The sequence below is a fragment of the Ceraceosorus guamensis genome (assembly GCF_003144195.1).
Source record: "Ceraceosorus guamensis strain MCA 4658 unplaced genomic scaffold IE81scaffold_43, whole genome shotgun sequence".
NCBI classification, from domain to species: domain Eukaryota; kingdom Fungi; phylum Basidiomycota; class Exobasidiomycetes; order Ceraceosorales; family Ceraceosoraceae; genus Ceraceosorus; species Ceraceosorus guamensis.
The window spans coordinates 166561-193901 of record NW_020290038.1 but is presented as its reverse complement, the minus strand read 5'-3'; the positions used below and the strand labels follow the sequence as shown (position 1 = coordinate 193901).

Sequence of the window (27341 nt, the reverse complement as noted above, 5' to 3'; positions counted from 1 at the left end):
CGCCTCCTCACGCAAAAATGGCTATCGCAAATCCAAAACTTTTCTGCCACAAGACACTCCTCAATGTGCTCTACAAACTGGCTATGAAACATCTCTGACCCTAAAACGGGACACCCTTGTAACCCTAACCCTGACCGTACTGCTCTAACCTAACAAGCGATGCAGAGTATTGGGGAGGGGTAATTACAAAGGAAAACTCAAGCCGCTTCATGTCAGAGTCCGTGGGAGTGTGGGAGCGCGGACATCTCATCCAGAAGATGAGCGGAGCGATCGCGATCGAGGTCCGAGTGGCGTTTGAACGTGCGGTAGCGCATCGATGTCGCGTAGCGTTGCTGAAAGAGGGACTGCGCGCTTAGGGCTTACGTGGTCGCAGTGAGTGCGAGCACTAGCACGGCCGTCGACGACGAGGACGACGCGCGTGCAGCACATTCAACAACGTCGAGCAAGCAGCGCCGTCAACGACGCCTCGAATGCGCACGCACTCTCAACGTCTCGAATGCACTCGCATCCGCAGTCGCACTCGCACTAGCGCTCGCCCCCCGCTCATCGCACACGCGCGCCGACCAGATCAAAATTCGATTGCGTTTCAAATTCAATTGCGTTTAGGTGACAGTGGTGACGATGGGAGTTGACGCGCGCCCTCGCGCGTCAAACGGTGCGGAATAGACCAACATCGGTGATGCGTATGCTGGATTGGCTGACTCGCGGGGCAGATTCCCTTTCGTAAGAGAGGAAGAAAGCGAGGAACGAAGCGGTGTCCGTGTTCTGGTGCTCATAGCCCAGCGAGACGTTGTGCCAGTCCTCATCGACGCTAGTGATCTTGAGGGATTGGATCGTTGCAGCACCCATGCGAACTCTGAAAAGACTATAAGGATCTGCGCCGGTGCCGGCCTCGAAGCTCGAGACGCGGAATCTGAAGTCAACGCGGTAGGTTGCCCCTGGAGTTAGAGCGACTTTTTGAAAGACCAGCGGCGCATCGGCGTAATAAGGACCTTGCGTGAAGAAGGTGATGCCATCCTCGGTCTGCACCTGGCCACCTTTGATGATCCACGGCTCCTGGTCGACAAAGTCACCTCCTCGAATGATGTTGGTGTTGGGGGCCGCGCGACCAGTAGGGTCACCTACTGCGGTAGGCCGGCTCACTAGTTGGACGTTGACATCGTCGAAAAGGACCACGGCTGAGGCAACCGAGCGACCGCACTCGAGTTCAATGCGAGTGACCTGAGGAGCACCCAAGTCGCCGAGCGTCACTGCTCCTCGCGGTCGTACGCCAGTTTCCCATCGAGAGTACCCGGCGGAAGTAAACTCGGATGCGAAGCTGTACGTCACTTCGCGACTAGGGTCTGCGGTATCTGTCGTGTCGAGGTAATGGGTGATGGTGCATACACGGTCCGAACTGTACTCGGTTTGAGGACGCTGGGCAGCAGGAAGCAGCTGATAAGATTGGATGTAGCTGGCGGAGAGCAAGGAGGCGGAGAACCCAAGTCAGCGTGTGCGTGTGACTTCACTCGATGACTTCGCGCATCGCTCACTAGTAGTGCCAAAATTGATAAGCTTTGCCAAGGGGCACCTCATCGCTGCTGATGAAGCTGGAAATCTGCACATGACTAGCGCCATTTCCCCACGACAATTTGGCCGCGTTGGAGCCAGAGTGAGGTTGAGTGGCTGCACCAAAGTCGATTGCGCCACTGGTGCCAGAAAGCTGCTTGGTCCATCCCGAACCCCCGCTTTCGAATGAAGGATCCTGCACCAAATTTTGGCCGCTGACCGGCGCTGGAGCGCTGGCAATTGCTGGCGGTGTGGTCGGTGTTGGGTCAGATTCAGCGTAGCTGGAACCATCCACCAGATTGTCGTCTGCATCGATCCAGTGTGTACTGGGGGGGAGAGCGCAGTGTCAGAAAGGATGCGCTGCGGTGCGGTGCGGTGCGCTGCGATGCGAAAGAATGACCACGCTGCTCCGCGCTGCACCGCGCCGCTCCACGGCGCGCTCCACTCCACTCACTCAATGTGCTTGACGTTGACTGTGCCAGTGACGCCAGCGCTGCACGTCAACGCGAGGGAGACCGAAGTGGTGGTAGGGATCATCATGCGGGTTGCAGGATTATTGATGAACTAAAAGAGAGAAGCGAGAGGAGGGGCGAATCGAAGATCAGCCTTGGCTCCAAACGTGCGCGCCGCGGCATTATACGTACGCTCATCGTATAAGTAGTGTAACCCCGGCCTAGCCTGTCTGGATCGATGAAAGCAGTGTCCCCAGAGATGTAACCGTTTGCGTACCTAATGAAAGAGCAAGAGGCATCGCTGGCACCACCGCTGAGCGAGACGAGCTGGAACCTCCATGAAACGCTGGCTGAAGCAGCGTTGGCGGGTTTTGTTCCTTGGTTGATATTGATACGAGTGATGTTGTTGCCTCCCGTGAGACGGATAGCGCGTTCTCCAAATTGATCAGTCACTGCTGTTGGAGTGCTGCCGGTGCCCGTGGATCTCCATGCCCCCAAGCCTGTGGAAAAGTCATCCAGTCGTGCGCCGGTGGCTGGCGTGGTGGTGACTGCTACGCGACTGTAGATGTTGGTGATGCCAACAGTGGCACTCGCACTGCCCGTGCAGACAGTGTCGATCTTGATGCTTGTGAGATCAGCATTGGGAGCAGTTGCGCCAGCAGCCCAAGTGTAGCTGGCAGTAGCGCTGACGTACGGTGCGCCGGTACCGGCGTTGCTTGCGGTTCGACCGAGATCAATCGTTTGACGCGCAACGCCGTTGAGCGAGGGAACGACCTTGCAAGTGCCGGTCCCTGTGCCAGGAGCGTAGGTCTGCACCTGATAAGCATAGCCCACTGTGACGAGCTGAGACGTGGTTTGGCGCTTGTCCAAAGAGGAGCCGGCGCCGCGCTTGATCGGGACGGTTCGGGTGATGCCGGCCGAGGCAGCAACGGTCGCCATCAGTCTGGCGTAGATGATGCTGCCAACTTGTTGTGGCGTGGCATTACCATTGGCAGTCCAACTTCCAAGCGAAGTGGCTGTAAAGCCAGTCAAGTCGGTCGAGCCAGATGGAGCTGCTGCTGGCGGAGTGCTGGGCGGAGTGGTCGAAGGCGGTGTGGTGCCAGCAGCAGCAGCACACTTGCCCTTTGTACATTTTCCCGACTCGCAACCGACCTTGAGAGTGGCCGGGGGCGGAGACGTGCGATCGCGCGATCATCGTCAGCGTGAATGCGAGTCGTATTTTGATCGATGCACGCTCCGTCGTCTACTCACATCTTTGTAGCAAGAAGCACCACTCGCAGCCTTGACTCGACACGTCGAGTAGCCGCAATAAGCGCTGGTGCATTCAGTACTGGCACGGCAAGGCGCGCCCGAGGGTCTGTGTAGCGCAACGTCAGCGGGGAGCCGAAGCCTCGACACGCAAGGCGAAAGAGAAGCTCACTTGGCGCTATTACCGAGGCATTTGCTGTTGAAACATATACCGGGCGCAGAGCAACCCGAGTTTTTGTAGCAGCCTGCTCCAACAGGAGCCAGAGGGGCGCACTTGTTGCGATTGCAAAAGTTTCCCGAGCTGCACTGAGCGCTTTTTGTGCAGCTTTTGGTGCTTGCCGCCGCGCGAGCGTAGAGATCGCCTACAGCGCTTCCCTCGAGCGGTGCAGCACTGCCCAGCGCAAGCCAGGTCGAGAGCGTGATCAGGGTTGCCAGCGAGACGAACCTCATGGTGGGGTGAAGGGGAGGGGAGGGTGCGAGCGCGGGAGAAAGAGTAGTCGAAGTGTGGGCGCGCCGTTCGACATGGTCATCGTTGCTGCCTCGGCGGTGGTCTTCTTATACTGTACCAGTCAGATTCACGATTTTGTCGTCGATCAGATCCACAGAGGCGCGCATCGCAGCCGAGTCTAGAGCGGAGACGTCGGTCGGACTTTCATCGGCCCGACTACAGGAGAGGCATGCCGGCAGGTGCTCAACGCTCGAGCCGCAGCTAGACCAGATCGCACCACTTCTTGCGAGTGCGTGAGTGCGTGATGGCCATCCCGGTGCGAAGGTCGAGGAGCAGACTAGGAAAGGGGAGGCGCGCGCGCGCGTTCCACAAGTCACGGTTTGGTATACAATAATCCATGCAGCTACATGTACATGCTGTGTGGCGTCCCTCTCCCGCGCTTGCAGTGCATGCATATGCAGCATACGCCACCAACGCGCGATCTGGACTCCGCGCGCGTTCCCGCGCGCGCCACAAACGATCTAACAAGAAACGCTGACCAGGGCAGCGGCCTGCATGGCTCTCCTTTGGAGGTGGGTTCCGAAGACTGATGTCCGTCATGTCCAAATGCAAGTCCACCTCTACGACCCAAGACTTCCACGCCCGGCTTTGATGGACGGGATCATGACCCGAACTTTTTGTGCTCTTCAAGCGCGCGCGCGTGCTGATTGATTCGCCACGGGCGGCCCGCCCCGCGCGGGGGTAAAGGCTCAGCTGCATAGAATCGCGATGTCTCGATGAACCGCGCGCGGCGCCTCGCGTATGCCGTTGCTACAGCATGCGCGCGCGCGCAGCGGAAGATTGCAAGCCACTCGTGACTATAGAAGCCACACTCACTGCCCGAGCCTGCAGCCTGCAGCCAGCACTCACGACTCACGACTGCACGAAATGAGAGCGGGCGACGAGTCACTCACGACTGCTGTGGATCGATCATGTCGAGGCTTCCAGCAGGGACAGGACTCGGAGCGCGCGCGAGGGGCCCCTGGGGTCCGTGGCGTGGGCTGTTCTGATCAGCCACACGACGGAATCGGCCAATTCTAGATCTCCAACCCGCAACTCTTGTGCGCTCGCTTTTGGCATTGCGGTAGAGATTGCCGCTGAGCAAGTCAGTCGTGATTACATGTCAGCTGCAGTAAACTCTTGCTGACTGCAACGGCGGAACCCTAAGAATCTCGACCCCGCATCATGGGAAAAAGCAACAGAAAAATAATGACCACTGGCAGGCTCGAACTGTCGACCTTGGCATTGAATGCCGATGTTCCCACTCGGGAACCCGTAATATTAGTACCACGCTCTAACCAACTGAGCTAAGCGGCCGCTGGCGTAGATGCAAAGTTTAAACAAATATGATCACACACGGCCGATTGAGCACATCCTGTCCCTTTGCTTTCAACTGCCGACCTGCGCGCACCGCGGGCCAAGACGCTCGATCGCCGGCGCACGATTCCGCGCGCTCCTGCCCGCCCGATCCACGCGTGTCCCGAGACGGACGCGCGTGTTCTGTCTGGCCAAGGATCCTTTGCGTGGATGCGAGTCGTGCGAGTGGAACCATGACGACGCCGCTCTTCTGACTGCACTCACGACTCCCCGCCTCGATCATTCGTGATTTGGGGACGCGGGGTGCACGATACAGCAGAGAGCATCGATCGGATCGACGGTCCCGCGCGCGCGTCCAGCTTCGACAGCACCCGCAAGAGTGCGAGGGGGGGCGCGATGGGCGACGCGCCAATCTTGCGAGCGCCGCGCGCGCGTTGACATTTGGCACGCAATAAGCTTCATCTCGGCCGCGGGCGCTTCATTGCCTTTGCCACGCCACCTGATGGTGGATTGAGTCGCACGCCCATTGATTATTGCGGCGTTGCCACACTCGGTCCGTCGAGCGGGCGCGTCGCCCGCGTGTGAATGCCATCACATAGACGACGTTCGGCGAACAGTCGTGAGTGGCGGACCAAGCGTTGCCACTCGTGACGGTGGGCGCGCTGCCATAAAGACGAGATCTTTCAGCGATGGCTCTACGAGCACGGTGTGTATCGAGTGAACCGCCTTTCTGATCTCACCTCATTCGTGGGAGCATCTCAGGTACGTCTAGGCTGAACTGGATGCTGTTGCTATGATACCTCAGCTGATCACCCCCCTTGACCCCCACGGCATCCCGCGTCTCCTCGAGGGCTTGGCACAGGTTCTGGTCGGCTATGCGCGCGCATCTGCTCCTCTACGTTGCTGCTGCGCAGTGTGCGACCGCCGCAGCGGAGTGGTCACTCGATCGACATGACTCGCACATCGCCAGTGAGCGAACCATTGACGATGGACTGTCGACGTGCTTCGGATGCTTGCGCCGCCGAGGAGCAGGCGAGGATGCAGTGTCAAAATCTTTAAAGCTCATAGAGTCCACTTCCTCCAAGGCTTCGCCCGCTTATCGCACTCGAGTGCAGCACGAGAGGAATCGAAAGGAGGCGATGGCCAAGAAGCTGAAATCGAAACCAGTGTCCAAGCTGAGCGCGGACGAAGTCGAGTTGCTATATCGTGCTGGTCACGCAAATCGAGTGCCTTTGGGGAGTGGCAACAGGCGGACGCTCTACAGTCAGCACAAGATACTCCGCGCGCAAGGTCTGCTCGATCGAGCGCTGGAGGTGCACCCAAAATTGCGCTCCCTCACTCGCGTCGATGGTCAGCGCATCGACACATCGGCGCCAGCTGAACGCGGTTATGGCCCATACAAGTCGCGCTCAGCAAACCTATCGCGCGATCTCGAGCCGGCTAGAGGTCGGCCGCGCCTACCGACCGGCCGAGGCTCATCGAAAACCCGCCAAAGGCAACGTCAACGACTCGCCATTGTTAGCGATCAGGCGCCAGAGTCTCGGGATGGTGCGTCTACAGCGCACGCATCTTCGTCCCGCGCGGCATCTCCTCCGCACACGCCACTACAGCAAAACACACACCCTGCGCACGTTCTGTTCAGACCTGCTTGGCATGTCAACACCATTCGCAAAGCCCGGACTCCTCGCTACGAAGTCCTCGACGCAGCCTCCTCCAGAGGTTCGCTCCAAGGAGAACCCGCGTTCGCTGCCCAGCTGACAAAGCGAGGTCAGCAAATGAATGAGGAAGCCTTGAACGAGGCAAAGGCAGTCTATGAGCTGGTACAAGAGGCTTCACGGCGTCACCGCCCGGACAATCCCGGGCGCACCGCTAAAGATTTCGGTGAGGGAGGGGAGCGCACTCTCCTTCGACAAATGAGAATCGTAAAGCAGGCTCAAAAGTCCGGTCTTGCCGATGAGCTCAAAGAGTTTCACCGCGGTCACAAAGATTTCCTTGAACCCGGCCTGTCTTGGAAAGCAAGGCGCAGAACTACTCTGGCAAGGTGGAAGGTCCGCAGCATCCTGCGCGAAGCGGGGTCCCTCCCACAGCATGTCTGGCAAGTCGTCCCTGGTTCGCGATCAGCCTCGAGATATAAAGCCGAACGGCCAAGTCCTGCCAAGTTGTCATCCGCACAAAACTCATGGTACGAATGGCGAGACAGAAAGGCGGCGGAAGTCAAAGAGCATGGACTCGCAGCCATTGCGCCCCAGCTTGAAAAATTGCACTGGGATAATGAGCCCAGCTCGGACGCTGAAAGGTCCCTCTTTCAACGAGCGCATGCCCTCGCCACGGCTCGCGCCATTGGCAAGCATGTGGATGCGAGCACGTCTATGAGCTCCGTCTCGGGGCCAGCAGCGCTGGCCACAAATCGTCCAAGACGTCAAGCTCGAAAGAGGCCATGGGTCGATCCTGATCAAGACGACGCGTCGTCTGACGCCGGCGATCACCTGCCACCCGCCCTGCGCGACGTGAAACGGGTGATCAAGTCTGCTGACGCTCTTCGACCGCTGTCAGCGCGCTGGCAAGTGAAGAAATCCCGCTCAAAGGGCAGGGACGACCGCACGGCTCTCGCTGCAAGCAAGGTTGACCATGCAGCACCCTCGTACGCGAGACCGGGCTTTGGCATCGCACAAATCGAAGGAAGCTCGCCGCCCGTGTCGAGGCAAGCGCAGTCTAGTGCGTCGAGCCCCCAGAGCAAGGCGAAAAGGCCCCGCTCTCAAGTCACCTACGTAGATCCCAACGAGTCCCAAGCTCGTCGGCTGCAGAAACGTGCACCACCAGAACCTGAAGCATTCGAAAAAGCGGCTGCCGCGTACGATGCATGGCGCTCCCGGACTAAAAAGCACGGCCCAAAGCCCATGGCGCTAGGCCAAGGCTGTCGAAAGACGATCTCTCGCCAGCGCAAACGGCTCGCAGGGCTAGACGCGGCTTGTCACGTTGCCGAGGTGTTGCCGGACGGCAGGTCGCGCTTGTCCGAATCCCAAATGACCGACGAACGACTGCAAAGGCATCGGCTGCTGCGCGCAGCCGCCGATCGGCGGTACAGGGATCGCAAGGCCTTGCGGCTGGCAAACTACAGTGAAGATGATGTCTGGAAAAAAGTTCCGGGAAATCGCAGTATGGGCAGGCTTGGTGCACATATGAAAGACGCATCTTCACCTTACGCAGCCGCTACGTTGAAAGCTTACGGCAGCACGGTGAGAAAAGCGCAACGAATTCGAGAGCAAGGGCTTGCGGAAGGCGATCTGCTGAGTGTGGGTGCGAAGGCCGCCAAGACTGGTAGACCCTCTCTGGCGTACAGCTCCGCGGTGGATTCTGGTGCGCCTCGCAGCTCGATAGCGGCCGCTCCTCGAACCTCTCGTGTGGCAGCACCGCCACAAGTCGAGAGTGGCGAAAGCTGGTTGCGCAAGTCTAGCTCGGAGCGTGAAGCGAGTGCGCTGGCGCCGAAATTCAACGCCGGTCGGAAGAAGAACGTGCTGGGCGTTGGCTCCCAGTCAACCCTCTGGCGACAGCGTCAAGAGGGCGCCTTGCCCGCGGATCAGGAAATGTCTCGAGCCAAACGCGGCAGACCAAAGCTGCCCGACGGAATTGGTGCGCCAATCACCCTCTGGCGGCAGCGTCAAAGGGCGCGCGTAGAGGAGGGCGAAGCCGAGTCGATCGACAAGCTACCGAGCAGAAGGCAGCACTCGGGGAAGGCGCCTCTTCCCTGGGGCAAGGGCAATCATAGCACACTGACCCGGCAGCGAACAGCGCTGAGAATAGGCGGGTTCAACAACGACGCCATCCATCTTCTAGTCCCTTGGAAGTATCCAGAGAGGCAAAAGGAGGTCGAAAATTTCGTGCCAGCATTTAAAGGCACGTCGAATTCGGGAGCCTACAGACACGAACTGCTACTCAGAGAGGGGTCCAGACTTCGCGAAAAGGGTCTTTACGAAGGATCGGAACGTTTAAAGGCGCTCGTTGGCCAGGCCAGGAAATGGAGAGCCAGTCGAGATCAGCCTTTGGGTGACATAAGTGCACCTCGGCCGCCGCAGGATCCACCCACCACGTCCGTGGAGCAGTCTACTTACACCGCGCCAAGCCCGAGAGAGCCGCAACATCGGAGAACGCCGCGGAAGCCGGGACCTGTTTTGCAGTACGACACCACCTTTCCGAAGCCCTGGGCTGCGCCCTCTTCTGCCAGATCATCAGCAGCCGAGACTGCCTCGTCAAACGTCGCCGAGGAGCCTGCCCTCCAAAAGAGATCTGGTGAGGAAGAGCTGCTGAAAGCGAAAGAGGAAGCACAGGCGCTTCTCAAGGGGAAATTTGCCGACGTGCCAATCGGAACAGGACAACCCAAAGTGCAGTACGGGCACCGCGAGACGTTGAAAAATGCTCAACGATTTGACTTGGTTGAAAAGATTTGGCCGGGTATGAAACGTCGAGGTCCCGCCAGAAAAGCGGTCGGAGAGGGGTCGCGTCGAACATTGTGGCGACAAAAGCAGCGCTTAGCTCGCGAGGGACAGTCGACGGATGAAGTCGACTCGCTATTGCCCGAGCCGCGCATGAACTATCACAATGGACTCAGGGGATTCGGACAAGGCAGCGCCAGGACCTTGTCGCGTCAACGTAGACTATTGCGATGGGGCAAGGTGCCCAGCGACAAAGTTTGGGGAATCGTACCTGCCAAGAGGCCGCGCGAGCCTACCGCATCACCAGAAGCTTTTTCGGGCAGAGACGTTTCGCTGCGCAAAGAAGCCGAATCCATTCGCGACCACGGTCTGGTCCACGGCACCTCACGCCTGCTATTATCCATCCTCGGCAAGCCCAAACTAAGCAGCACTGCCCCTTCATCCCTTGTTCGAGGACCGAGTCTCGTGCGTGGCGACAGCGACGTTCGTGAACAATCACTTGCAAGCGATCGGGAGTAGATCCAGTCTTGCAATGCTAACAATCGAATCACGTGTAGAACAATGGCGTCGAGCGTGCTTCTCATCAGGCGTTGTGTGACGGCATGCCATTGCTCAATTCTCGCGTGCTCGACCAAGAGCCTCGCATAGATTTCCGGCGCTGACTGTCCCGCGCCTTCATTGACGTCGCGGGCTCGTATGATCCGGCCGACAACTTACTGTAGTCCCTCCGCTAGCAGCTAATGCAAAGTCTCCCCTGGCGTGTGTGCCGCGACGTTTGTTGAGCCACGTGAGCTGGAGGCTCTCGATTGTGACACTGGAATGTACGGTCTTGCGTCAGCGCTGAGAGGTTTGCTGGACGTAATCTTCTTTGCTACCGATGGATGTAGTCCCAAGACGGATTCGGCTCCCTCTTTTTCTGGCGAGGGTAGCAGCAGGGGCACCTCGTGCACATACGTCCCCGGCTTGGATTGGCTGGAGAGCAGACGCTCCTGATGATCCCATGCGAGAACCGAAGTGTACGCCTTTCCCGTCTCGGGATGCGGTTTCAGCAAGTGAAGCATCTGACAGTAGGAAAGAGGTACAGCATTTTAGCCGGGTGACGCGCGTTCGCCTGCTTCCTACGCTCGCTCACCTCGTAGTGATGCACGTCGTTTGCATTCAAGTCTTTGAGATTGTGATGCCATCGCTGGACAGCCGCCCAAGTCAGCTTTTCGGCTTCGTGGTCTCGTGGGCCAAGTCCCAAAGGCGGCTTGACAAAGACGCTTGTTCGCCGATGCGGACTGAAATTGGGCCCATCGCTGCGTTGGGGTGCCGCATTCCTTTCGTAGCGATAGCCATTCTTGTACAAGCGCTGATAAGGAGCCAGGGGAACTCCGTGAGCGTGGGATGCCAAGTCGCCGTGCTTGCCGTCTTTGACGTCTTGATGAGCGACATTCAGAGGTTCGCCATCGTCTGATCTGAATATGCCTCGAACATATGCCTGTCGACTGGTTGGCGCGACGGGATCGTGCTCGAGCTGAAAGCCACGCAGGACCTATTCATTGGTGCACGCAACGTCAGCCAATCCTCGGGAAAGAAGACTGGTCGATGAGCGCCGCAGCAGCGCTCGGCATGCTCACCTCGAACTTTGTCGCCTTTGCCAAATGATTCGTCTCCTGCCCAATCGACTTCCAGTGCCAGTCTTTGTGAAATTCGGCTGCTTGGGCAATGTTTTTGAGTTCGTGGTCTGTGATCCCGTCGGCTAAACCCTCTGCAGGGTACACGTGTATAGGCTGGCCAAGTACAAGGGTTGCTGCCGACACCAAGGCAGCACATGCCACACCAAGCGAGGCACGAATGCGAAGCGACATCGAAACGTCTGTGAATGCTTGTCAATGCGCTGACAACCGACTATACAGTGGGGTTCCTTTTGGAGTTACTGCACCTTTCACCCAGTTTATACATAAATTTGGCGAGTCGCGCGCACGGCAGGCCGGGCTCGATCGCATGTATTGTCAGCTCTGAGTGGCGCTGAGCCCAGACAGCTCTGAGGTTGTGTCGCCCTGGAGAGATGCGTGTTGCGAGAAGATTGCCACACTGCGAGGAACCCATCGCACTGAAACATGATGCCGGCTTGCCTGCCGTGGCCGCAAACGGTCGTGTCGCAGTCACGAGTCCAGCCGGTTGCTGATGCGGATGGCAAGCTATCGCCGTCTTTGGCGGCACCGTGACGTGACGCGCACTCTGGTGGGCGCGCACTTCTGCAGTGATCCGATCCCAGCGCGCGTGGATGGTGCTTGCCTTGTGGCGGCGAGTCGCTTCTGTTGCTTCTTGCGTGTAGGTCTCGGAGCTTGCTTATCGAGCGTAATGGCGGAAAGAGCATCCTTGGTGCCGACGCAGAGGCAATTGTACGCCAAGCGATGAAAAGCTCGCGCCGCTGTGCCGACGGCGTTTTGCCACGCCAGTCTCAAAGTCGTGAGTCTGTTTCACAGCTGTGTCCGGCTCACGCAATGTATTCCATCGACTTGACGGAGTCTGTCAACATCTCTAGTCAGACTTGAGCGCTAGCTCATGACACGCAGCATATCCATGTTAACAGCGGGACGAGGCTGTGGGCTGCACCTCGGTGGGGCCCACAGCACGCAATCGTGACAACATCCAGTAACATGCTTTTATGCTCTTCAACAAGATGGCAGTCGTGAGAGGCGTTCGGTTGTTGTAGGGCCATCCGATCGATCATCAATTGTACATCTGCACCCTCACACCCTCGCGGGAGAGTGCATTCCTTTTCGTGACCTCGAGACGACTGGATGAAGATGTCATAATCACGTGGCGCGAGCGCCGCAGACGCACGGTTGCAGCACCTATATTACCTCTCTCTCTTTGTAGCTAGGACACCTACTTAATGCACACCTCTCACAGAAGAAGGTGTGCTTGGCGAGCTTGGGCGCACTCGACCGCCTTTGCCTTTGGGCACAAAGGGTTGCGCATCTGCCGACAGCTTTCTTGAGCTTTCGCTCCCGCTCCCGCTAGCCGAGGTGCGTGGGGCCGCAAGCGTGCCAAAGCGGCGCATGTTGTAGCTATCTCGAGTCGGATTGCGAGCAGGTGTCGACCCAATAATGTGGCCGGCGTCTCGCGCTGCGGGTCGCGTCGGTGCGAACGGTACTTGATGCACGTACGTCGTTGGGTCTTGTTTGTTCGGTATGAGCTGCTCGTGCTTGTCGTATGCAAACACTCTCGTGTGAGACAGAGCGCTGTCGGGCATCTCGCGCAGCAGATGAAGCATCTGCCGTCATGGACGGACAGTCAGCCCACGTGAACAGACGCTCAGAACATCTGCTCGCACACGCACCTTGTAGTGGTGGACTTTGTTCTGTTCTGCTTCGGGTCGGGTATTGTGCCACAATTGCACGGCTCGCCAAGTCTGCCTGTACAGATTATCCTTGTAGTCACCGTCGAAGCCTAGAGGGTGGCCGACTCTGACGCTGTAACGCTTTGTCGGATCATCAAGGGGGTTAGAGCTCGGTGTGGGTTGCTTGCCCCTCTCGTACGTGTAGCCATTCTTCCAGAATCGTCTATTAGGGGCGAGGGGAACTCCATGCACTTCAGGAACATTGCCCGGACCATGCAGTCCGCTCAGCACATCTTTCGCAGACACTGGCAAGGGTGTCAGATCGCTGGTGAGGAATGCACCTCTGGCCAGCGGCTGATTTGCTTGGGGCTCATTTCGCAAGCCACGCAGCACCTGTGCGGGTCGGGGTGCACGTTCAGCGCAGCAACACGCTGCCACTCAAGCTAGCTCCTCTCACACCAAAGTGGGTCGCTGTCGCCAAATGATTTCTGGGCTCGCCTATATGCATCCAGTGGTTATTCCGGTGATACCGTGCAGCTTGATGAATCTTTTCCAATTCGAGTTGGCTCACTTGCTCGGTAGCCAATGGCGAGAGCCAAGTACTAAAGTCGCCAGTCTTGATCCCGAAAGCATTTGGCATCCATATGAGCAGCCAAGCGATGCGTCGAGCGGGCGCGTCGATCCGGCACATGGCGTGACGAATTCTCAGATCCTTCAATGTGGATGCTTTTCGAAAGGACGGGGGGGGGGCGCCAGCAATTTATAGGGGAAAAGAGGCAATGGGACAATGGCTCATGTCCAAGCGATGATAGCTCCTGCCCACTCCAAGCATGTCGTCTTGCAAAAGTAGAGGTGCGAGCACGTCGAGAGCGATGCAGGACTCGGGCAGAGCGATGCGATGTCTCGCCACCGAATTGCAGTTCGGACATCAAGTTGCGTGAACAACGGTCATCGCCCGTTCGCAACTCGTACTCACACTCGCTTATCAGCTGCTGATGCTGACACATGCGAATACCTACGCGTAGACTTTCAAGCTCGATCCTGCGTCGACCTACGCCCGCTCGACGCCCACAGCGATTCGCCCCTCCACGTCGCCAAGCCCATCGGCGCTCTTCTCTCAAGTCATCCGGCGGCGGATGATAGCAGCGGCGATGCGGTTGCTCGCCGTCTGTTGCCCATCTCAAGAAGCCGTTCGCCGACGAGTCCGACATCCTGTACCCCTCGAATGCGAATGCGCTCAAGCGGAGAGGCTCAGGGCGCTTCGAGATAGTCCGCCCGCTTACACTGTCCTGCCAGATAAATTCAGCGCGCCGAGCTCGTACCTTGTGTATGCGCGCAGTACCCTCGGCCCCTTTTTTGCAATCTACGCGGTCCCCCCCGTAAGTGATGATCGATGCGGGCAGCATCTTGAAAATTTGATGCAATCGTGGGCGTGGTGGGCAGCACTTTGAACACTTTTGCTCCATTTCGCCACTGCACTCGAGTGGGTTGCTGCGCAGTCCACACGGCCTCGCGCTGTGTTCTCCGGATGCTCGAATCGTGAATGGCGACGCTGACCTTTGACTGTGAAGGTTGAGACTGCGCGAGGAGAACCCTGCTCGCGCGCGCAAGGCTCCTAGGCTCCGATCGTGCTGGCGGACTTCATGGGAGCGCGGTATCCATAGCGTGTAAAGGCCCCCCTACTCGGCCCCCCCTACTCGGATCGCGTCTTGCTCAGACGCATAGAAGCGGCAACTCTTGGATAAGACAGTACTCTTCACAGCTCGCGCGACTGCTGCGCACATGTTCATGAAAGCAGAGGTCGTGATCGGCCATGCTTGTGTCATAGCCGTGTCGCGACAGCGCCTTGGTATACGTATGAGAGAAAGAGAGAGGCATGTGTACCGGTATATCCAATCGCAATAATACCTCGTGGATCTTGCGCCCAAGTGCATATCGACTGGCGGCATGGACACAGGCAGTCAAGCGCGACCACGCGTTGAGCTCGTCCACAGTCAAGAGTTTCATAAATCCCAAGCACGCACGCACGCACGCACAGCAGCGCGGTGTTCTTCTGCAGACATGCAGCTTAGGGTTGCGCTTCGACCAGCGCAACGCGAGATGGACGTACGCTCCCTGCCGCTGACACGAGGGTTGTATATAGGTTTGACTCCCTTGAGCGGCGGGCAACCGGCACGCGCACCGTCAATGTCTGTATGCATCCTTGCGGCACAAGCTCGGAGCTCGAGAAAGGTGCGCCTCGCGCGGCACACGCTCGAGCATCGCGCGCGTTCGGCGGCGCAGCACCAGCAGCATGCAGCAGCAGCGGATGGGACAAAGGTGTATAATCACAACTGCCTGCATCATACGCGGGTGTCACAAATTCGAGGCGGGCGCGCGCGGCGCGACAGCGTGGTGGTTAATTGTGCCTGATGATGATGCAGAGTTTTGAGTCTGAAATTTGATTCGAATTGATTGCCAGCGCGGCGGGAAGCTTTGAATCGAATTTGGCTCCAAGAAAGAACAGACCTCGTGCGCGTTAAGACCTCCCTCGCATTTGCCCCTGATTCTTCCATCATTCGATCCACACGCGCGCGCGCGCGCTCGATCCTTGCCGCTCGCTCGGCGATCAGCAGGGCCAGTGCGAGACCGTCTCGAGTTGATGACTTCGAGGCCCAAGATTGCGGCCCCCTTCACTTGTCTGCATCGTGTCCTAACATCGTTGCCCCTGACAGTCCGCCCTGACTTAACCGAGCGGATCCCAAAATGGATGCTCGGGTCTATTTCAGGCCATCTCTGCCAGGATGTTTATATAACAGCGTGCAAGGTCATCCATCCATCATCCGCCGGCGACGAACAGGCGCGGACGCTATGAGCTCGGTAGTATACTTGTCACCAAGTGTAAGAGGGCAAAAGCGCTGCCTCCGCGCACACCACCTTACTGATGTATGCCGTGCGCGCGTGTACCGTTGCAGATTGCCCACATACCTACTGCACTTGCGGTGTCTCAGCTGCGCATCGCACACAAACAATTCAGCGGCACTCGATCACGATGACTGCTGGCGGAAGCCGAGACAAAAGGCATGGGACCCCTCTCATCCCTTTGACGCATGCTGCATGAAACCTGGGCGTCGGACGTACGTTGAAGCCCGCAAAACAATTCTGACCGAATCACCAGCCGCCATATGTGGTGTCAGCCAAGGCAGAAGGGGCTCATGTTGACCGTGCGAAGGCACCCCTCTTTTCTGCTGCCCCATCAACCCCTGCATCGAGGCCAAAGAAGCGAGCAGCCAAGCACCAGCAGCCGATGCCGCTGCGTGCATGCATGCATGCGTGGCCTCCATCGCGCGAGGTGATGCAGCATGAGGCCCGCTGCTGCATGGTCGCATGGTGTTCACTCGGCGGGTAGGCGCGGGTCAGACGTACGCAAACCGTGCACACGAGTCATGCAGGAGCCCTATGAACGCCTGTCCAAAACCACTCTACACCCAGACTGCTCCAGCGACCTCGAGCGTGTGCACGCTAATCCTGGCCCTAGGCTGCGCATCAAGCATGGCAGCACGAGGTCGCGGATGCCAGAGCGAAAAAGGATGCAAATCGCCAGCAGCGTCCGGCCAGCGAGCAGGTGTGCCGAAGCTTGCATGCCGCGCCGCACCGCGCTGGGCCTTTTGCTTTGCATCCGCCCTGCCCATCGAGGTTGCTCGCTCGCTCGCATTGTCAGTTTCCCACCCAAATCTCAAGCTTGGACGCACCCCCCTCAACCGCAACCCTTCATCCTTCCAACACCCACCCTCACGCACGACCCAAGACAGCTCTTCAAGGCTCGACGTCCTGATCTGACTCTCTCTTGCGATTCTTCACTCCGCACACCACTCTCCTCAACCCTTCTCTGCCTCTCCAAGCCATTTCTCTCCGTGCTGCTTCCCGCACCCACGTCACCTCGACAGCAAGACATCAACAACTCGCATCACCTCGGAAGCCCCTCGTCGCACGTCCTCGGCACGTCCCATCGAAGCTTCTCAAGCCAACACGATCGTTCTGTACGCAATCTCTTGATTCTCCCCATCCCGCGCATACATACACACATCCCTACCCGTCCACGCACACGAACATACATTCGACATGCAGTTCGTTCACATGCTCATCCTAGCCATCGTGGCCAACGCTGCGCTCGTCGTCGCTTCCGCGTCTGAGCACAACGCCATCCACAATGGCCCTCACGCTGTTGCGCGCCACGCTCGTCGCAGCAAGAAGTGCGCCACCACGGGCGCCTCCAAGTACGCTTCGGGTCACAAGAGCAGCAAAAAGTCCAAGAGCGGCAGCACAAACTCCAACGATGCCAGCAACACTTCCAACGAGACTTCTCAAAAGGATGCTCCCGTCTCTGGCACCAAGCCCAAGGGACTCAAGGGCAAGGCCGGTCTTTGCTGGCCCAACGGTAACAGCATGGACTTTAACAACTTCAAGATTGGCAACGTCAACTGGGCCTACACCTGGCAACCCACCAAGATGGGCACAGACATGGGCGACACGCTGTTCTGCTCCATGCTGTGGGGACGATCTGGAGCTGGAGCCAAGCTTAGCGAGTACAAGTCCAAGGTCACTGACAACCCCGAAGGCGGCGACAACGGCGACAAGTGCACCATGGGTCCCAACGAGGTCAACCAATCTGGTCAAGCCGACATGAACCCCAGCGACACCTGCAGCTTGATGCGTCAGTACCAGCTGGACCTCAAGAAGAAGCACGGTTACTACCTCATCGGTCCTTCCACCACCTCTGCTCCCAACGGCAAGGACTGGTACGACCAATTCAAAAAGGTCTGCCCTGACGTCTTTGAAGCCCTCGACGCCATTTCGCTCCACTACTACGATGTCAGCGCGAACAAGATGCAAGAGTACATCGAGGACTGGTACAAGAGCTACAACAAGCCAGTCTGGATCACTGAATACGCTTGCCAGGTGAGTGCTCGGCGTCCGTGACGGTGAACACGTGCCTCAAACACGGCGCTAACCATTTCTTTACATCGCAGAACTTTAACGGTGGCGCTCAATGCTCCAAGGACCAAGTGTGGTCGTTCCAGCAACAGATCGTGAGCTGGATGGACAAGCAAGACTACGTCAAGGGATACGCGCCCTTTGGAGCGATGAAGAACCTGCAGGGCGTGTCGGAGGTCAATCGCCTCTCCAACGGCAACAACGCCACTCCCCTGTTCAGGATGATTGCTGGCATGTAAAATGTCGATCATTGGCTCGCTTCGCGCTCATCCACAGTTACTCAATTCACAACACGAGCTGATGTGAGCAACAGAGGAACTGGATTCCATTCGCTGCTCACTCTACATCTTCCCTGTAGCAACTCGCATCCCACACATCATGTATTCCGCCTCCCTAGTTCCCACGCACGGCTTCGATTTTTTCCACGGTTTCGGAATGGCAATCAGGGCATGCGTGCGGCAAGGGCGGCCTCACAGGAGCGCGGGCGGAAATCGGGTTGATCCCGACCCTTTCGCCTCTTGCGGGTTGCCCTTGCCGCTGTCGCGAACACTGCGTGTTCCGCCATGTCCCTTTTTTTGCAAACAGGGCCTGAACTTTGTGATGCGTGTGTCGCTGAACCGATGTTTGCATAGGCCAGTTCAGCGGTACCGCGTACCGAGGTTTCATTTGGCGGAAACCCGGACTCGCTGGGGCGCGCACTCGTGCTGAAGGGCACACTCACGACTCACGACTACTCCCACCATCCGTGATTTGTAAAGGCGCACGTATATGTAGGCGGACCCTTGTGGATGTCTACCTGACCTCGCTCGCCTTGATCCCCTCGCTAGTCCCTTTGAGCCTGATACGATGGGTTCAAGCGCAGAGCAAGGAGAAGCTCGACCACATGCACAACGATAGCGAAACGCACGAATGAAGATGCGCCTCGTTTTCTTGATGCGAGAGCTATGCTTGGAAACATGACGAATCTTGTTTCGACTAGGCGCCGTCAAGAGGCCCGCCCATGCACGCAGCTTTTCGGGGCAGACGAGACGCAGCGGACGATGAAGCATCAGCGGCAGCGGCAGCGATTTGGCAGCGCTTTGGCAGCGCTTTGGCAGAAGGATCAGACAGGCTCGCACACAACAACAGCTTGTCAGAGCGATCCAAGGTCAGGCCATGCAGGGTGGACAGGAGGGTCCCCATCGCGATGGTCAGTCGAGAAGAAGTCGTGAGTGTGCACTCAGACTGACTCGCGCGCTGATGAGAGGTATAGTTGCCGTACGAGAGCGCAGCGCAGGGAAAAGCCCCGGTTGTGCACGCGCGCAGAACCGGGGTAAGCGCGCGCGCGCGTCGCTTCGGGCATCATTCAGGGCGAAAGCGCTGCTGCTGCTGCGCCGTACGCGTATTCTACAACTTGCTCACGACGAATTTTACGCGCACGCTCGCGATCGAGCGATATGTCTGCAGCAGTCGCGAGTCTCGTCTCGAGTCTCATCAGTCTGTCCACTCAAGGATTGGGGTGTGATTTTGCGTTGGGCAGCAGTCGCGATCGAGTCGCTCGTTTGCCAAGTAGCGCACTCACGTGACTCGTGTTGGGCTCTTTGCGGTGGCCGTCAAATTTGATGCTAGCTGCTGCTGCTGCTGCTGCTGTATAGCCATCATCACACAAGAGCGCGCGCGCGCGCGCCCCCGCGCACGCACGCACGCACCAGGCAGCTTCGCCTTCGCGACGGCTCACTATACATACTGTTGTGTAGGCCGCGCGCCATGCCGTGCAGCTGCGTGAGTGTGGTGCGTGCGCGCGCGCGTGTTGCCGGCGTGGAATTTTGAGATCTGATCGGAAGCCTGCTTTGCTGCCTGCTGGGCACGCATCGCACGCATCGCGAATCGCGATCCAAGCCTCCTGGACGAACGGCAGGTATCAATCGTGACTGCGGTCTGTCTGCACTTGGTCCACCACTCCAAACTCGCTGCTGTACACATCATCCACCCGCGCACGTGCTGTGCCCAACATCGACTGGCCACCGCCACCTTCAGGCAGCAGTCACGATTCCATCTGCCATCATCTCTCGAAGCTTTCTTGACTCGATTGCAGCGCTCCGCTGCTGCCCCCCCCCCCCCCCCCCATCTTGCTTCACGCAGCCTGCAGGTGGGCATCTGTGCGCCTCGATACAACTTGACACGCATTCACGACCAACGAGCGAGCGACGCGGCGCATTCACGACTCTTTCTAGTGCAGAGAGGGAGCAGTCACGAGTGCGCACTAGACCCTTGACCCATCCCGTTCGCGCTTGAGGCGGCCGCCGGTCATGTCGGAATCGCAGGACAAGCCTGGACTGCCCACCTCTGGCACATCGGTCTTGCCAGTCGTCGCGCCCGAGGTGATGGTCGATGTTCCTAGTATGTCCCAAGAGGCAGCAGAGGAGCAGCAGGAGCAGGAGCAGGAGCAGGAGCAGGAGCAGGAGCAGGAGCAGCAGGAGCAGGAGCAGCAGGAGCAGGAGCAGCAGGAGCAGCAGCAGCAGGAGCAGCAGCAGCAGCAACGGCAAGCTGAAGCCGCGGCATCACCATCGCAGGATGTGCGTGATGAGCAAGAGCAAGAGGCCACGGTGGAGCGCGTTCAAGTGCCCGACATTTCCATCTCGCGACCCAGCACATCATCCTTGGCCGAGCCGAATGGCGTCAGCAGAGACTCGGAAACATCTCAAACACAGGCCGCCAATGCGCCCGCAGAGGATGAAGCGACGGCTGCTGAGCTGTCAAAGCCCGTTGCACCTTTACCGCACGACGCTTCCCCTGCCCCTCCTGCAAAGGATCCGCCGCTTACAGAGAGCGGGAGCGGTGCGCCATCCTCCGCCTCCGCCTCCGCCTCCGCCTCCGCTCCTCCCACTCTGAACGATGGCAGCGAAATGTCTCGGAGATCCTCAGTGGCCAGCACAGCCGCTTCCACCACCGTGCACTCTCGATCTTCCATGTCATCGCTGAACAAGGGCAGCGCAGTGTTCGTCATTACTGCCCTCGACACCATCTCTGCTTCCAAGGAGGCCAAAGGATCCAAAGCCCCATCCAAGGCGCTCAAGGAAGCGTCGACTCGCGCGTTGGAAATGGTCAAAGCAGCTTCCTCCTCCTCCGCGCCGGGCAGTGCAGGGGCGGAGCTGGATCCGCGCATCGTTTTCGAGCCGCTTCGATTGGCGATGCAGACGAGGAGCACCAGCTTGACCATCACAGCGCTGGACTGTGTGGCCAAGCTGGTGTCGTACAGCTTCTTTGCAGAGGATGTGCCCGCAATGGTGGAGGGACAGGAAGCGCTGGCGGATGCGGTGACCAGCACAGTGTGCGACGCGTTTCACGATGGTCTGGACGAAAAGGCTCAGCTGCAAGTCGTCAAGGCTTTGCTCTCCATCGTCCTGTCCACCAGCGTGCACGTGCATCAGAGCAGCCTGCTCAAAGCTGTTCGCACCACTTACAACATCTTTCTGCTATCCAAGACTGCTCCTACCCAGGCCGTCGCGCAGGGCGTGCTCACGCAAATGGTGCACCACGTCTTTGGCAGGGTGCCCAGGGGTCACGAGTCCAAATCGGGCGGCAGCAGCAGCAGCAGCAGCAGCAGCAGCATCGCTCCTTCTGGATCTGCTGAGCATCTGCTCAGTGCGCCTAGAGCCGTCAAGACGCCCTCGGCGCCTCTGAGCGGGCCGGGTCAGGAAGTGCTGAGCTCTTTGGAAGATCGCGCAGAAGCGCGGGACGCGAACGAGGATGAGGAGGTGAATCTGGAAGAGGATGAGAGCAAGGCGCAGAATGGAAGAGACGATTCGACAGAGCAGCAAGAAGAGAGGGTCACGCTGCAAGCCCTCGAAGCTCGCGCTTCCTTTGAAGGCGCATCGGAACGGGACACGGGCGCCAGCTTGTTGCAGCAGGCTCACATCACGCAAGCGGAACTGTTCGTCAAGGACGCATTCTTGGTTTTGCGTGCGCTATGCAAGCTCAGCATGAAGCCGCTCGGAGCGGAGAGGTGAGTGCAGAGGCGGGTTTCCGCGTCGAGGCGGGGAGGGAATAGGCTGTTCGGTTGCATCCCGTGTCGAGGCTCACTTTCTCGCACACATTCCACTTTGCTTGCAACAGCGAGAGGGATCTCAAGTCGCACGCTATGCGATCCAAGCTGCTCAGCTTGCACCTCATCCTCACCATCCTCAAATCCCACATGACCCTCTTTACTGATCCCAGCATCGTCATTCATAGCGCCTCCACGGGCGAGCAGACGCAGTTCGTGCACGCTGTCAAGCAGTACCTCTGCCTCAGTCTGAGTCGCAATGCCGTCTCCTCGGTCAATCAGGTGTTTGAGCTTTCTTGCGAGATATTCTGGCTCGTGCTCAGCGGTATGCGGACGCGCTTAAAGAGGGAGATCGAGGTGCTGCTAAACGAAATCTTTCTTCCCATCTTGGAGATGCGCAACTCGACGTCGAAGCAAAAGAGCATTCTGCTCGGCGTGCTCATCCGGCTCTGCCAAGACCCGCAAGCCCTCGTGGAGCTGTATCTCAACTACGATTGCGACCGGTCCGCATTGGACAACATCTACGAGCGCTTGATGAACATCGTCAGCAAGATTTCTCAGACGCATTTGGCGCCAGGATCGCAACTCTCTGGGGATCCTGCAGGTGCTTCTTCGTCGACCGGTGCTGCTCAAAAGTCTTCGACCTCGGGCGGACCGAGCGTGCCATCGTCTTTGAGCGGCTCCACCACAGCCAGCGCAGAACTGGACAGCCTTGGCCCGGGCCAACAAGTGGAGATGCGCCTCAAGAAGCAAAGTCTTGACTGCCTCTGCTCCGTCCTGCGATCCCTTGTGGTATGGTCATCCCGAGCCAGTCTGCCGCAGCAGCAGGCAGGCAGTCTAGATGGCACACGAACGCACTCTCCCCGAGGCAGCGAAGACGTCCGAGGTCAAGAAGGCCCTGCGGACGCGGCGCGTCATAGTACGGGCATCGAGAGCGGAGCAGCTACACCCATCCTCGGTAGCGGTAGTGCAGCCACTGCTACGGGCACCACCACTACGCCAGACCAGAACGTCGATGATCCCAATCGATTCGAGAGCGCAAAGGCTCGAAAGACTTCGCTCTTGGAAGGCATCAGAAAGTTCAACTTTAAGCCCAAGCGCGGTATCGAGTATCTCGTGCAGCAAGGCTTCATCCGCGCCCGTGAGCCCAAATACGTTGCCCACTTTTTGCTCTTTACAGATGGACTGAACAAGGCGCAGATCGGAGAGTACCTCGGCGAAGGCGACGCGGAGAACATTGCCATCATGCATGCCTTTGTAGACCTCTTGAATTTTAGCAACATGCCCTTCACCGATGCCCTCAGAAGATTTCTGCAGGCTTTCAGGCTGCCTGGCGAATCGCAAAAGATCGACAGGTACATGCTCAAGTTTGCAGAACGCTACGTTGCGGGAAACCCCACGATGTTCGCAAACGCCGGTGAGTCGTGATTGGCGCGTGCTGCTCGCGCTGCTCGCGCTGCATTCGACAGCTCACAGTCGAAGCTTCTGCGCCTACAGACACTGCGTACATATTCGCGTACTCTGTCATCATGCTCAACACGGACGCTCACAGTCGGCAGATCAAGCACCGCATGACCCTGCAAGACTTTCTCAAGAACAATGCGGGCATCGATGATGGCAAGAGCTTGCCAGAAGAGTACGTCAGGGGCGTCTACGACGAGATTCAGAACAACGAGATCAAGATGAAGGACGAGGTGCTGGCTTCGGCTCTGCCACCTGGCGCGATTGGCGGAGGTTTGGCAAATGCCATCGCTGGAGTTGGCAGAGACCTCCAGCGAGAGGCGTACGTACTGCAGAGTGAGGACATGGCCAACAAGACGGAAGCGCTATTCAGAACCATGGTGCGCACGCAGCGTCGCGTGCATCCTGATCAGCGAGCAGCTGCGGAACGATTTTTCTCCGCTTCGCACTTTGAGCATGTGCGGCCCATGTTCGAAGTGGCTTGGATGGCCTTCTTGACGGGTATCAGCGGTCCTATGCAGGAGAGCGACGATGCGGACACGGTGTCTGTGTGCCTCGAAGGATTCAGAGACGCTATCCGCATCGTCAGCCTCTTTGGCCTGGAGTTGGAACGCAACGCGTTCGTCACCACGCTTGCCAAGTTCACCTTTTTGAACAATCTGGGCGAGATGAAGAGCAAAAATGTGGAAGCAATCAAGGCGCTGTTGGGCGTAGCTCAGACCGAGGGCAATTACCTGCAAGGAAGCTGGAGAGAGCTCCTCACGTGCGTATCGCAGCTCGAGCGCTTTCAGCTTATCAGCGGAGGTGTGGACGAGCGCCAGCTGCCGGAGCTGGGAAGAAGGGCCAGCGCGACTGCGGCGCGCACGGCGAGCACTACTCCTCGAGCTGCACTACCCACGGACGATGTCGTGCAAGCTGGTGCGTCGAGGGAAGTGACCATTGCTGCCGACATGGTCTTTTCCTCTACGCCCCACCTCTCAGGCACGGCCATTGTGGACTTTGTGCAGAGCCTGTCGGACGTGTCGTGGGAAGAGATTCAATCGAGCGGCATGAGCGACAACCCGCGCTTGTTCTCGCTGCAGAAGCTCGTGGAGATTTCTTACTACAACATGAGCAGGATCCGTTTGGAGTGGTCCAACATCTGGGCAATCTTGGGCGAACACTTTAATCAGGTCTGCGTCCATCCCAATCCTAGAGTATCGGCGTTTGGTCTGGATTCGCTGCGACAATTGTCGGCTAGGTTCCTGGAGAAGGAGGAATTGCAAAATTTCAAATGTGAGTGCGAGCGATCGAGATGCGATAAAGTTCACTGGCTGAACTAGCGCATTCCCCTCTCGCAGTCCAAAAGGATTTCTTGAAGCCCTTTGAGTACACGATGCGAAACAATGCATCTTCCGAAGCGAAAGAGATGGTCCTGCAGTGCTTGCAGCAGATGATCGCTAGCCGCATTCACAATATGCGATCTGGTTGGCGGACCCTGTTTGGCGTGCTCGGCGCTGCCTCCAAAGCGTCCGAGCGTGTGGCGACGTACGCCTTTGAGCTCGTCCGGCAACTGAATCAGGAGCACTTTGGAGCCATCATTTCCGCAGGAGCATTTGCTGATTTGTGAGTGGTGCGGTGCGCCGTCGTTGCGTCGTGTCCCCGGCGACTCATGCACCTTTTCTCCTCCGCGCCACCACAGAACCGTGTGCTTGACGGACTTTGCAAAGGCAACGCATGCCCAAAGGCTGGCGCTTCAAAGCGTGTCCATGCTCCGAGCCGTCGTGCCCATGATGCTTGGTGCAGCCGAATGCCCGATCGACGCCGAGGCGGATCCAGGACCTGCTGCAACGCAGCCCATGTCGGACGACCCGATGATTCGCTTCTGGTTCCCAGCCCTCTTTAGCTTCTACGACGTCATCATGAACGGCGACGATCTCGAAGTGCGCCGAGTGGCTCTGGATGCGCTCTTTGAGATCCTCAAGCAGTACGGCTCTACCTTTAGGCCAGACTTTTGGGACACTGTCTGCAAAGAGGTCCTCTTTCCCATCTTTGCGGTGTTGCGATCCAGATCCGACGTCACCCGATTCAGCACCCAAGAGGATATGAGCGTGTGGCTATCGACTACAATGATTCAAGCGCTCAGAAACCTCATCGATTTGTGGACATTCTACTTTGAGACGTTGGAGCGCTTGCTGCCCGGCTTGCTGGATCTGCTCTGCGCTTGCATTTGTCAAGGTGAGAAATTTGCGGGGACGTTGTGCAGGGTATTGAGCTGACAAACCAACGCACTGCCCTTAGAGAACGACACGCTCGCGCGCATCGGAACGTCTTGCTTGCAGCAGCTGCTGGAGAAAAACGTGCGCAAGTTCAACCCCGACAGGTGGTCGCAGGTAGTCGACACGTTTGTGCAGCTCTTTCGCACGACTACCGCGCATCAGCTGTTCGAGCGCTCGCTGAGGATAGAAGAGACCATCACAAGCCCAACATCGGCGCGCTCCGAGCTTGCACCTTCAGGTGCCGTGACCAATGGCCTTACAGCGGCGCCTCTTTCGCCAAATGCTCCAATCACCTCTCCTCCGCCTGACGCGCCGCCGGCACCGCTCATGACTCAGTCGCAGCGTCGCCGTGCATTCAAGCAGATCATTGTCAAATGCGTTCTTCAGTTGCTCTTGATCGAGACGACGCACGAGCTCCTGCAAAAGGGCCCGGTCTACGAGGTCATGCCGCCCGCTCAGCTCTTGCGACTTACGCACGTCCTCGATGACAGCTATCGATTCTCGCGTCGCTTCAATGCCGACAAAGAGCTTCGAATGGCCCTATGGAAAGTCGGCTTCATGAAGCAATTGCCCAACCTGCTCAAGCAAGAGAGCAGTTCAGCAGCGACGCTCGTCAGCGTGCTGAATAGAATGCACAACGATGATCGGCCATCGCACCGCGACATGCGAGCCAGCGTTCGGCAGACGCTCGTCCCGCTCGGTCAGGACATCATCAATGCGTACCTGCCGCTAGACACGGAGACGCAGGCGCGAAACATTGCAGCTTGGACGCCGGTGGTTGCGGAAGTATTTACCGGACTAGACAGCTTCAGCGACACGCTCGAGGACAGCGTCTTTCCGCACTACGCCAGCATGTTTTACCCCCTTGCGGTCGAACTTCTGAGTCGACCTGCCTTGGCACCGGAGCTGCTTCGAAGCCTTTACCTATTCTTCAAAAAGACTGGCTTCTCGTCTGCTCTCAGAATACCGCTCATGACGGAGGAGAGCGAGACGGAGCGCAAGAGAAGAGTGGCAGATGCCAAGGACCGATCGCGGACGCGGACGGATGATGGCGCTTCGGATGATTCGCCATTGGCTAGTGCGCGGACGCTAGACGGAGCAGCAGAGGCGAGCCGGACTTCATCCTCCTCCACGCCGCGTCAATCGACGGCACAGATGAATGGTGCGCTGGGCATCGACAGAGGAAGCGAAGCGCCATCAGCAGTGGTCACCGACGTGAACCAGCAGCCGGATCAGCAAAGTGCAGAAGAGGGCATCACGCCGACCCATGCGCCTACGCCTCCCGTCATCTCGGAGGCAGACGAGGATGCGAGAGGAGTCTCTTCTGCCGTCGTCTCTGTGGAAGCGGAGGCCGCTGCTGCCGCCGCCGCCGCCGCCGCCGCTGCAGCAGAGGCGAGCACCTCGAATGGAAGGCATGATGCGCCAATCGTGGATATTTAGATCTTCGCTTTGCTCGCCTCTTTCCTTTCCCCCTCCTCCGCTTGCATCTGGGAGAGATTTGTCGATGCGCCCCAACGCGCATGTACTACTCTTTGTAATCGGATGAATCACCGGGTGCTGATCGATCGTGAAACGAGAACGTCTGGGCTACCGTAGTGCATGTGTAGCCTGTTTGTCGTATTCGCCAATGAAAGACGACGTCGATCGCAGCCATGAGTGCGTGTCACCACGCTCGAGCGTCGTGATAACAAGCCAGCCGCACCGCCACACCGCGCACCGCGCGCACCGCCACACCGCTTCGGACAGTTAACACCTGCAGTGATGAGCTTGTTGCGCTTGCCCTGCAGCCCTATCGTTATTCATGCAATTTC

The 27341-nt window shown here is 58.2% G+C and overlaps 10 protein-coding genes and 1 non-coding gene across 11 annotated transcripts; 6 read left to right on the top strand and 5 right to left on the bottom strand.

Annotated features, from left to right (window-relative positions):
• The first annotated feature begins 908 nt into the window (after window positions 1–908).
• On the top strand, window positions 909–1759 carry IE81DRAFT_176932 (hypothetical protein). Its single transcript, XM_025510677.1, has 2 exons — window positions 909–1216; window positions 1246–1759. Exons 1-2 carry the CDS (start codon window positions 1010–1012, stop codon window positions 1513–1515), a joined length of 477 nt encoding a protein of 158 aa, XP_025368610.1. The 5' UTR covers window positions 909–1009; the 3' UTR covers window positions 1516–1759.
• A 109-nt stretch (window positions 1760–1868) lies between these two features.
• On the bottom strand, window positions 1869–3790 carry IE81DRAFT_176938 (hypothetical protein). The gene is made up of 4 exons (XM_025510678.1): window positions 3421–3790; window positions 3254–3357; window positions 2193–3177; window positions 1869–2112 (listed from the first exon to the last, which is right to left on the bottom strand). Exons 2-4 carry the CDS (start codon window positions 3322–3324, stop codon window positions 1999–2001), a joined length of 1170 nt encoding a protein of 389 aa, XP_025368608.1. The 5' UTR covers window positions 3325–3357; window positions 3421–3790; the 3' UTR covers window positions 1869–1998.
• On the bottom strand, window positions 3129–3790 carry IE81DRAFT_176898 (hypothetical protein). Its single transcript, XM_025510676.1, has 2 exons — window positions 3252–3790; window positions 3129–3152 (listed from the first exon to the last, which is right to left on the bottom strand). Exon 1 carries the CDS (start codon window positions 3696–3698, stop codon window positions 3417–3419), a length of 282 nt encoding a protein of 93 aa, XP_025368609.1. The 5' UTR covers window positions 3699–3790; the 3' UTR covers window positions 3129–3152; window positions 3252–3416.
• Window positions 3791–4945: 1155 nt separating this feature from the next.
• IE81DRAFT_t24 lies at window positions 4946–5052 on the bottom strand. Its single transcript has one exon. It is a non-coding gene; the product is annotated as a tRNA-Ile (tRNA).
• A 615-nt stretch (window positions 5053–5667) lies between these two features.
• Window positions 5668–10110, top strand: IE81DRAFT_176804 (hypothetical protein). Its single transcript, XM_025510675.1, has 2 exons — window positions 5668–5814; window positions 5915–10110. Exon 2 carries the CDS (start codon window positions 5928–5930, stop codon window positions 9999–10001), a length of 4074 nt encoding a protein of 1357 aa, XP_025368607.1. The 5' UTR covers window positions 5668–5814; window positions 5915–5927; the 3' UTR covers window positions 10002–10110.
• IE81DRAFT_367502 (hypothetical protein) lies at window positions 10089–11394 on the bottom strand. Its single transcript, XM_025517088.1, has 3 exons — window positions 11102–11394; window positions 10615–11016; window positions 10089–10543 (listed from the first exon to the last, which is right to left on the bottom strand). Exons 1-3 carry the CDS (start codon window positions 11330–11332, stop codon window positions 10220–10222), a joined length of 957 nt encoding a protein of 318 aa, XP_025368606.1. The 5' UTR covers window positions 11333–11394; the 3' UTR covers window positions 10089–10219.
• An 888-nt stretch (window positions 11395–12282) lies between these two features.
• On the bottom strand, window positions 12283–13689 carry IE81DRAFT_176780 (hypothetical protein). The gene is made up of 3 exons (XM_025510674.1): window positions 13271–13689; window positions 12814–13206; window positions 12283–12747 (listed from the first exon to the last, which is right to left on the bottom strand). The coding sequence occupies exons 1-3, from the start codon at window positions 13502–13504 to the stop codon at window positions 12364–12366; spliced, it is 1011 nt and encodes a 336-aa protein (XP_025368605.1). The 5' UTR covers window positions 13505–13689; the 3' UTR covers window positions 12283–12363.
• Window positions 13690–15257: 1568 nt separating this feature from the next.
• On the top strand, window positions 15258–15677 carry IE81DRAFT_324585 (hypothetical protein). Its single transcript, XM_025514272.1, has one exon. It carries the CDS (start codon window positions 15455–15457, stop codon window positions 15665–15667), a length of 213 nt encoding a protein of 70 aa, XP_025368604.1. The 5' UTR covers window positions 15258–15454; the 3' UTR covers window positions 15668–15677.
• Window positions 15678–16269: 592 nt separating this feature from the next.
• Window positions 16270–16773, top strand: IE81DRAFT_176751 (hypothetical protein). Its single transcript, XM_025510673.1, has one exon. The coding sequence runs from the start codon at window positions 16345–16347 to the stop codon at window positions 16630–16632; it is 288 nt and encodes a 95-aa protein (XP_025368603.1). The 5' UTR covers window positions 16270–16344; the 3' UTR covers window positions 16633–16773.
• A 156-nt stretch (window positions 16774–16929) lies between these two features.
• Window positions 16930–18026, top strand: IE81DRAFT_291869 (hypothetical protein; the record flags this gene model as incomplete). The annotated part of the gene is made up of 2 exons (XM_025511926.1): window positions 16930–17751; window positions 17823–18026. The coding sequence occupies 2 exons, from the start codon at window positions 16930–16932 to the stop codon at window positions 18024–18026; spliced, it is 1026 nt and encodes a 341-aa protein (XP_025368602.1).
• A 1866-nt stretch (window positions 18027–19892) lies between these two features.
• IE81DRAFT_367499 (hypothetical protein) lies at window positions 19893–27247 on the top strand. Its single transcript, XM_025517087.1, has 6 exons — window positions 19893–21772; window positions 21883–23228; window positions 23309–24547; window positions 24613–24877; window positions 24954–25489; window positions 25553–27247. Exons 1-6 carry the CDS (start codon window positions 20076–20078, stop codon window positions 26968–26970), a joined length of 6501 nt encoding a protein of 2166 aa, XP_025368601.1. The 5' UTR covers window positions 19893–20075; the 3' UTR covers window positions 26971–27247.
• The last annotated feature ends 94 nt before the right edge of the window (window positions 27248–27341 follow it).

What these genes read in the sequence shown, in the direction of transcription:
- IE81DRAFT_176780 (XM_025510674.1), bottom strand. Translation starts at nt 13,504, where the DNA reads ATGTGCCGGATCGACGCGCCCGCTCGACGCATCGCTTGGCTGCTCATA. An exon ending in CGACAGCGACCCACTTTGGT is followed by an intron (nt 13,207 to 13,270) that starts GTGAGAGGAGCT and finishes CGACCCGCACAG; the next exon opens with GTGCTGCGTGGCTTGCGAAA. An exon ending in ACAAAGTCCACCACTACAAG is followed by an intron (nt 12,748 to 12,813) that starts GTGCGTGTGCGA and finishes CCATGACGGCAG; the next exon opens with ATGCTTCATCTGCTGCGCGA.
- IE81DRAFT_367502 (XM_025517088.1), bottom strand. Translation starts at nt 11,332, where the DNA reads ATGTCGCTTCGCATTCGTGCCTCGCTTGGTGTGGCATGTGCTGCCTTG. An exon ending in CAAAGGCGACAAAGTTCGAG is followed by an intron (nt 11,017 to 11,101) that starts GTGAGCATGCCG and finishes ACCAATGAATAG; the next exon opens with GTCCTGCGTGGCTTTCAGCT. An exon ending in ACGACGTGCATCACTACGAG is followed by an intron (nt 10,544 to 10,614) that starts GTGAGCGAGCGT and finishes TCCTACTGTCAG; the next exon opens with ATGCTTCACTTGCTGAAACC.
- IE81DRAFT_176898 (XM_025510676.1), bottom strand. Translation starts at nt 3,698, where the DNA reads ATGAGGTTCGTCTCGCTGGCAACCCTGATCACGCTCTCGACCTGGCTT.
- IE81DRAFT_367499 (XM_025517087.1), top strand. Translation starts at nt 20,076, where the DNA reads ATGTCGGAATCGCAGGACAAGCCTGGACTGCCCACCTCTGGCACATCG. An exon ending in GGAATTGCAAAATTTCAAAT is followed by an intron (nt 24,548 to 24,612) that starts GTGAGTGCGAGC and finishes CCCCTCTCGCAG; the next exon opens with TCCAAAAGGATTTCTTGAAG. An exon ending in CTGCGCTTGCATTTGTCAAG is followed by an intron (nt 25,490 to 25,552) that starts GTGAGAAATTTG and finishes CACTGCCCTTAG; the next exon opens with AGAACGACACGCTCGCGCGC.
- IE81DRAFT_324585 (XM_025514272.1), top strand. Translation starts at nt 15,455, where the DNA reads ATGACTTCGAGGCCCAAGATTGCGGCCCCCTTCACTTGTCTGCATCGT.
- IE81DRAFT_176804 (XM_025510675.1), top strand. Translation starts at nt 5,928, where the DNA reads ATGCGCGCGCATCTGCTCCTCTACGTTGCTGCTGCGCAGTGTGCGACC.
- IE81DRAFT_176938 (XM_025510678.1), bottom strand. Translation starts at nt 3,324, where the DNA reads ATGCACCAGCGCTTATTGCGGCTACTCGACGTGTCGAGTCAAGGCTGC. An exon ending in TGGTGCTTCTTGCTACAAAG is followed by an intron (nt 3,178 to 3,253) that starts ATGTGAGTAGAC and finishes GCGCGATCGCAC; the next exon opens with GTCTCCGCCCCCGGCCACTC. An exon ending in ACACTACTTATACGATGAGC is followed by an intron (nt 2,113 to 2,192) that starts GTACGTATAATG and finishes TCTCTCTTTTAG; the next exon opens with TTCATCAATAATCCTGCAAC.
- IE81DRAFT_176751 (XM_025510673.1), top strand. Translation starts at nt 16,345, where the DNA reads ATGGCAGCACGAGGTCGCGGATGCCAGAGCGAAAAAGGATGCAAATCG.
- IE81DRAFT_176932 (XM_025510677.1), top strand. Translation starts at nt 1,010, where the DNA reads ATGCCATCCTCGGTCTGCACCTGGCCACCTTTGATGATCCACGGCTCC. An exon ending in CGCACTCGAGTTCAATGCGA is followed by an intron (nt 1,217 to 1,245) that starts GTGACCTGAGGA and finishes CAAGTCGCCGAG; the next exon opens with CGTCACTGCTCCTCGCGGTC.